Below are 7,771 nucleotides of genomic sequence, written 5' to 3'. Positions count from 1 at the left end.
GGCAGGCGGTGCAGAAGGTGAGGGGCCGGGCCGGGGGCGGCCCCCGCGGCCTGTGCTGGCTGTAATTAGCACCTCCGCTAATTAAATCACCTGGGGTGGAGCCGCTGGTCGTGTGTTTCCGTCTGGCTGCCCCCTAAGCCTTGTTCTCATTGTTTGCAGCTTTATGGCCAAGGGTCTGCCCTGGACTGTAGGCGCCATGTCCAGAAGCTAAACCTGCTGCAGGGTGAGGCAGAGGAAGCACTCGGGTGGACATCTCGGTACCGTGTTTAATCTTTGTCTGCTCGTTCAGTTACCTGTGCCAGTTGATGGGCATCTCTTCACAGCTTGGGTGCCTGTTGCCTGATTTGGGCTCATGGGAAGGTTTTCTGTCCTGTTGTAAAGCCATGGCACATGCCAGTTCTATCATCATCTCATCTCGTCAGGTTTAGTGTCCTGACACATTTCTTTTGACAAGGTAAGTTTATTTGATCAATAGTGTGTGTTGCTCAGGACTTCACCCGTGGCAATACATGCAATAGAGTTTGGTTTTGGAAGGGTTTTTCTGATTGCCTTTCTCATTTAGTGCTTGACTGTGCAAATGTCCATCCAGCAGACTGACATCAGTGCAGAGGTGCATCCGCAGAGAGAAAACACCCCCCACTCTGATGCTGCCTAACTGCTGGCATTCAGGGGTTTCACACTGGGAATCTGTTAAGTAATTGCTGCTATTGATAAAAAAAGACTTGTTTAGTGCAAATATTTGGGTGTTAATTCCTGATTGGCTGGAAAATCTGAGCAGCACTTTCCTGTTTATTTCATTCTTGAATCTGTTTACAAATCGCATGATCTTGAACCGGTCTTGACCTGCTCCAGCTTCCTTTTGACTCAAGGTTATTTTCAGAAATCAGTCAAAGCTTGTTAGATAACTGAGTTGTGTAAGTGCAGTGCTTCAGGGTTGAGCTTTGGGAAGAAAACTCCTTGTTTGTTCACTTTATCAAGAAGGGTTGTTATTTCCAGTCTCGAAACATTGTGAAATTGAAAACATTGTGAAATAACTTCCCCTTTTCCATGGTAGCTTGGGATATAATTAGTGGGTTAAAGCTGTTGTCCCAAAGACACGCTGTTACTTCCCTAGTTGTGAGGAATTAGAATTTATCATTTCATGATTAGCAGCTTTAGATCAAAGTTGCTACTCTGTTTGTATAGAAACTACAAAGTTTCTATAGAAAGCTATTATCTAATTAGTATTTTCATATATTTGGGCAATATATCTTGCAAATCCTTAATTTAACATCTGCTTTTCTATAGATCCTTTATTTTTCTGACATGCTTCCTATCTGGAGTACCTATCCATGCTTCCTGTCTAATCCCTTGTGCTACAAACAGGTGATTTGAAAATTATAACTCATCAGAGAGAAGTGGGTCCTAGAAACTCTAAACCTCTGTTTTAGGTGTGTAGAAGACTCTGTAAATGACAGCAAAAACACAGCAGCCCAACATGAAGACAGTTTGGTCCAGCAGGTAAGATACCTTCAAAGCTGAGGTAAATACCAAGCCATACTGACCCAGGTGAATCACAGTGAAGTCAGTGATCCCTTTACAAGGGTTCAGACAGCTAAGATAGATAGTGTATGTAATCAGAGAGAGAACAAGATGTATACAGAAACTCTCTGTTCCACTGGGGTGCTGAACCTAGGAACACGACACAGGAACATGTCCTAAACTGACTTGTGATTTGAGGCATTCAGCACATACATAACAATGCTAAAAATGAGAAGTCTGTATTTTGCTGTTTTCAGTCATTTTCCAATCTTACAGGAGGGAAGGGCAGAAGTCAGTCGGTGGAGTAAATATTTGGACAAGGACAATGAAGATCGGGAAGATGGGGAGGAGGAGGCAGGTACAGAAAGGCAACAGTTCTGTTCCCGGAGGAAGAACACTGTGGAAGACCAAAGGTACAGAAAGACCTTTCATTTTTGGTAATTCCTGCCCCTGAGCGGTGACATTTGGTTTGGAGATGTGGGACGTAGCTCAGCTCTGATAGCTCAACAGAGTACAGGTTGCAGTGTATGACCTGAGCTGAGTAGGGATTTGGTATTTGGGGATAAAACCTCTCTTACTGACAGAGCCATGCATTTTATGAACACTTCTGGTGCCTTGTGAAAAAAAAAATCACAGTGGAGCTAACCAGTCTCTTTGTGAATGGTTTTCTTGGCTAGGAGACACCAGAAGAGCTGCTTCTCCAGTGATGCTCAGGAGTATGCTGAAGAAGATGAAGTTTCCCAGCTTGCCTACCGAGCCAAAAAGGTTAAAACTGGTTATTTTAGTTGTAGAAGATGCTTCGTACCAGTAAAACAAAACAGTGTTGTCCTGACCTCTCTTACGTCATCATAATTTTGAGGTTTTATGAGTTTTCCTCTGTTCTTCTATTTGAATGATTGGGGAGGAGAAAAAAATTGTCAGGAGTTTCTCTCTGAGAGTTTTTAGTCAGGTAAAAACAATGCCACCTTGTGTAGGCTGAGTGGTTGAGCCGGATTCCTCCCTCAGCACAGCTGCAATCTGTGCTGCTCTGCCTTACTGAGCAGTGGCACCTGTGTAGTAATGCAGTCATTGAGGTTACTGTGATTATCTGCAGCGTCAGTGAAGTTGGCCTGAGTCTCCACAGCCCAGAGTTCATAGGCCCACGCAGTGCACCCACCTCAGCTCTGCCTCAGAGGGCTGATGAGGATGTGGGTGCATTTGAAGGACTTGAGTGCTCTTTCTTTGCCTGCTTCTGTGCATTCTGGATTTATAACCCAGCTCTCTTTCTTCTTACAGCACAAGAAATGTTTAGTAGCAGTGCCTGACCAAGATGATGGAGATGCTGTTTGTGGACACAGCGTGGTTCCTGCTGTCTGTGAGTCCATAGTGCCTGCGGAGAATACACCAACCCCAACTGCTTGTACCAAACCCTCAAAGTGGGAAAAATTTCTCTCACATTCTGGTAACTATAGTGAAAATGCAGCCAGGATCACCTTATCACCACAGGAGGGCGGTGGAAGGTTGGGGCTGCACAGCACCACTCCTGCAGGTGCTGGTATGGCCAATAGATGCTCAGAACAGGCCCAAAGAACTCTACCTCAAGGTACGGGTTTTGAATTTAAGAAGTGTGTTGCTAGCAATGAGCAGCTTAGCTCAAAACTGCCTGGCACGATGGTGCCCAGCACCAGTTGCTCAGCTGGGGAGGATGTGTTGTTCAAAGAACCTCAAAGCCAAATGATAAGGGCAGGATCTGGTGTCATAGGCACCACTGCAGGAAGATGCTGTTCAGATAGCACAAGGAGGGCAAGCACCTTTGTTAACTGTAACACTAGACCAAAGCCTAGCACAGGTTCTCGTGAACGCCTCTTCTGCACAGATGATGAGTTTGATGATGATCTCTGATAAGCTCAGGCATGTTTGGCATTGCTTTCTTGTCTCTGTAATGTTGTTGGTATGCCAAGTACTGAGGCAAGGTTTATTGTAAGCCTTACAGAACTGCACTATTAAAGCTGTTTACTTGCTGCATGGCTGTGTCTGGTGGAAGGACATGAAGGGGAAAGAAACTGTTGCAAGGGGCAAAGGATTAAGGATATGGAGTGTTATCTATCAGCCTCATCAGCTAGAAATTAGGAGGGAAGTAGGTCAGCTTGGGGGAAGAAATTGCCCAGGCTCCAAGGATTCTTGGCCAGTACAATTAAATTCTGTAATTAACTCTCCATTACAAACTACAGCTCTTCTCCCGTGTACTACCTCGTTGTTGAGATCTCCCTTAGCAACCCTTTCTTCCAGAGCAGGCTTCAGAGCCAGCAAAGCATTCGATTTCTCTTCAGAAGTGTAACCCTAAGGGTACCCAGAGGTATGTGCAGAAAGGCAGGCAGTCCACAGCCCTGGGCTGCCTCCCTTGCATAAGGAGCTGCCTGCTGAAATCACATGCCCTTAGCCTAGTCCCGCCACTCTTAATGTGGATAGTTAACTACTCACACAGACTCATTACAGGAAGTAGTATTTATTTTTCCTTCCATTCTACAAGCACTGAGAAACATGAGACAGAAAACTCTTAGCAGGAAGATAGATTAACCAGTGAGTGAGTTGCACTGCATTGTCTGCTTTCAGTTAGGAGGAAAGTGCTTTCTTTGTGTTACACAGATCACTACAAGTGAGGTGGCTGCTTGGAATACTGGATGGCATCTAGTGCTGCCCCAATGTCGCAGTTCTTTGTCTGCAGGAGTCGAGTGAGCCATCCACCCTCATCAGAGAAACCCATGGAGAGCATCTGGGACAGAGACTCAATGAGGCGAGGGTCTGCTTCTGTTAAGAGAGGAATAGTTTAAAGTTGAAGTATTTCATGTAATTGGCAAACCTGCCAAGGCTAATACCACACATTAGCTAGGCTGGCACTAATCCTGGTAAGTCTAGCATAGCTGATTAAAAGCTAGAGACATGCTCCCCTTTGTCTGCTGGGAGGGACATGTTTTGAGATGAGATATATCACCAGCTAAGAAAATAGCCAAGCCAGACTCAGCTGGCCTTGCTGCAGGGCTCTGCGCTGTTGATCTAGGTTAAGTGGCCTTGTACGCTGTTACTGGCTCCAACCAAAATAATGCTGTCTTAAAGCCACATGATGTACTAGTCCACATTCTGCATTAAAAGGCTCTCTTGAAGAGCCCACAGCAAGAATGTGATTTTGGATAACACCTTCTTTCATTTTGCCCAAATGGCATATTAGTCTAAGGTTAGAAATCTTAGTAAGACTCAGCTGCACACATTCAAGAGGAGAACCAGCTGTCTGTCTCTAACAGGGTACAAGAGCTGCCATGCCTGCTAACAAAGTTACAGACAAGTTTAGCTGTACCTTATGTGACCTTGGTTTCTAGCATCTCTAAGAGCAGGTCTGCTTACGTCAGGGAAGTTGGCAGTTCCCAAGTGAAAATGAGTCTCACCATGAAGCCTGTGCACACTCATACCTGGTGGGAGATGTGGGTAGAGTGCAGCTTCCCGCAGTCCTGTAGGTCCTGGCTGGGGAGGATCCCGAGATACATTCAGGGAGCTGGGACCATCCGTCTCTGGCATTTGCAGGGACTGAAGTTCACCTGTGGAAGGATCCACTTCTTTGGAAGATAAATGGGTCCAGTCCTCATCACCCCCTGATGAACTGCTGGACTCACTCTGTTCCTGAAATGGAAAGAAAGAGTCTCCAGATGCTGCAGTGCCTTCCAGGTAGGTTGCATGCTCCTGCTATCTGCCTTTCCACAAGAAGTCCCACCACCTTTGCTGTAAATCTGTAAAGCAAAGGTGCTGTGTATCACTTAATCTGATGGTATCTTAATATTCAATCCCACAATGCATGCTAAATAATGACCTTCCTTTTTAGTAAAGCTTCAGCAAGCAAGTTAGTAAATTAGTGTCAGTTCTTGTACCTGGCATTGGAAGCTGCCATCTTCTGTTTGTGTGGGCACAGGATCTATCACCATGTCTTGTATCTGCTCTGCAACAGCATTTACTTCTGTAGCAGGCTGTGTGTTATTCCAGTCTGGTTTGGTCTGAACGTTCTGGTTAAAAGCACCACTGCTTGACTCAGCATTGCTCTTCTCTTGATTGGGAGAAGCAGGAGTCACTTTGCTTCTCTGTCCTCCATGTTCCACATCAATATCAACTTCAATACCTAGAAGTGCATTTGAGATGGAGAAAGTTTTAGAGAGATTTTTCCGAAGCTTGGTCCTAAATGAGCCTGGATCAGTGCTGGTCTGAACACTCTAAATTTTCTGTTATCATGCAGTTTGCTATGTTACATGTGTGAATTAAAAGTACAAAGCATTCTTTAAACAAGGAATAGTTAAGCACCAAATAGTCATCCTTTATCCTTTAGATAAGCCATATATTTAGAGGGTCAGGGCAGAAGTTATCCATGTCTGCGTGAGCTGAGTCACCACTGACTTAACACTAGTGTTACCGTGGTGACATCTTAATGAAATCTTTCATTTCCTCCCAAGGGGAGGGCTCTGAGAAGGTCCTGAGCGGCTGTTCTAAGCCTAGGCATTATTAGTACCAGGAATAAATTAAGCCTTTGAGGCTTAGTAGGATGAGGTAGTTCTGGTTTCAGTCCCAGGAGCTGCGTGCTGCTGTTAAAAGGACTTTTAAGCCAGTCTCAGGGATTGGGATAACAAACTAAGTCACTTACCCAGGGGGCTCAGAAAAGCTGCCACGCTCTCCCCAACATTCTTTAAGAAGGTGACATTGGGGTCCTGAGGCTGGCTGTTAGTAGAAGCTTCTAGAAAAACAATTTCTGTTAGCACACATAGAAGCTCAGAGGGAAACGAGCACGATCTTGGTGCTCGTTCCCAGTCACTCATATACACTGGCAACAGCAGCATAGAGACAAAAATCCAACTCTGAGCTACCTCTGGGACAGAAAGCCAGTGGCATTAGCATTGTTAAGGCTCATTAACCATGCTGAAAGGCAGATCTGGAGTAGTGACATGCTTGACCTAACAGCTTGGCTTGGTTTGGTTCCAGATACTCTCTTCTATCTGCATCCTCATTGACTGCATGGATCCAAGCATGCCTTAAAATAATCCCATTCTGAAAGGTACTAATTATTTCAAGCAAGTTAGATTAGTTCCTATGTCTATTTTTCCACCCAGATTCTACCCTCCACTGTAGAACCTCAGCTAGTCTGGCTCCACCACCACGCTGCTTACCAGGGCATCTCCTCTTACCTTCCGCAGCGGGTGGACTGGCAGCTGCAGCACTGGCTTGGGCTTGTTCAGAGTTTTGGCATGGAGCAGCAGGGCCAGGGTATCCCCAGCAGTGCATCCATGGGAAGGGGGGAACACCATGCCGCATCTTACGGAGCCAGCGTCCTCGGGGAATCCACTGTAAAGAACAGAGTTCATGTGACTGTTCACACAGCCACATTCTGAGTAACCAAAACTCAGGACTTAAATTTGAGGTAGTTCAGTAGTTCCCCTCCAGATTTCACTCACCTCAAATGGATTCAGCAGCGGACTTTGGAACATCACCATGTTGTGCTCTTTGTGGATGCCTTTACTCTCGCAGGTGCTGCACAGGTCATAGTCTGGGCAGACAGTGCACTTGAACCTGGCACCCACCACCGGCCCCTCGCAGCCATCGCAGATCACGTTGGGGTGCACCATGTCACGGGGGGGCTCCTGGCTGCACTGCGAGCGATGCTCCCGCCTGCACTCCTTTTTCTCTATTAAGGAAAGGAAACTTTGCATCAAGAACAGGTTACTATTTAAAGGTTGGAAATCAGGCAGAGGAGAAGGAAGCACAAACAGTTCGTGTTGGAGCAGTATTGACTTACTAGGTCAGTTTATTTTTACACTGGCTGCCAAACACAAGATGGGGGGGGGCAGCATATAAGAGAACTTCAACCAAGTGCAAAGGGGTTTCACAAAGATACCTGCTCCTCAAACTGAGCATGCCTATCTAAAATAAACATGCCAAGAGACTGTTAGGGATTAGTACTGCACTACTGAGTTTGGCTTCTCATCCTACCTTCCTAAGCTCTACAAGAACAAAATGTTTCAGGAGAGGGCCTCAGGAAGACATGCCAGGAGCAAAAACGGGGACACCAGCCACTGGCTTGTGTGACTCATTAAAGGGACTGCAGATAAAGCTCTGCAGATACCCACGATAACAGAAGGGACTAGGGAGTGTCTAAGCACTCAGTGCACTGGAATTAAGGCTTCTTTATGCATTGTTGTGACTATTAAAGATACCAGGGCCAGGCTGGTGTTTCCACGGAGCC

At 45.9% G+C, this 7,771-nt stretch overlaps 2 protein-coding genes across 4 annotated transcripts in view; one reads left to right on the top strand and one right to left on the bottom strand.

The window, feature by feature from the left end:
• Window positions 1-5: 5 nt before the first annotated feature.
• On the top strand, window positions 6-3,402 carry LOC104403603 (chromosome unknown open reading frame, human C5orf45; the record flags this gene model as incomplete). The annotated part of the gene is made up of 7 exons (XM_010011803.1): window positions 6-17; window positions 160-257; window positions 1,431-1,500; window positions 1,798-1,934; window positions 2,199-2,286; window positions 2,797-3,041; window positions 3,159-3,402. Coding segments are annotated over 7 exons (894 nt in total), but the record flags the coding sequence as incomplete, so codon positions are not given.
• Window positions 3,403-3,999: 597 nt separating this feature from the next.
• The window catches only part of SQSTM1 (sequestosome 1), a 4,332-nt gene continuing 560 nt past the window's right edge, over window positions 4,000-7,771 (bottom strand). The window contains exons 2-7 of one of the 3 annotated variants that reach the window (XM_010011799.1): window positions 6,984-7,213; window positions 6,717-6,873; window positions 6,179-6,268; window positions 5,418-5,662; window positions 4,965-5,172; window positions 4,000-4,308 (exon numbers count right to left, since the gene is read on the bottom strand). In XM_010011799.1, coding sequence (XP_010010101.1) covers window positions 4,151-4,308; window positions 4,965-5,172; window positions 5,418-5,662; window positions 6,179-6,268; window positions 6,717-6,873; window positions 6,984-7,213 — 1,088 coding nt within the window. In that variant the 3' untranslated portion in view covers window positions 4,000-4,150. The remainder of the gene's footprint in view (window positions 4,309-4,964; window positions 5,173-5,417; window positions 5,663-6,178; window positions 6,269-6,716; window positions 6,874-6,983; window positions 7,214-7,771) is intronic. The other 2 variants (XM_010011800.1, XM_010011802.1) reach the window with 2 other exon arrangements.

Source organism: Nestor notabilis, unplaced genomic scaffold (genome assembly GCF_000696875.1).
Source record: "Nestor notabilis isolate BGI_N333 unplaced genomic scaffold, ASM69687v1 scaffold27343, whole genome shotgun sequence".
NCBI lineage: Eukaryota > Metazoa > Chordata > Aves > Psittaciformes > Psittacidae > Nestor > Nestor notabilis.
This window is presented reverse-complemented; position numbering and strand designations above follow the sequence as displayed.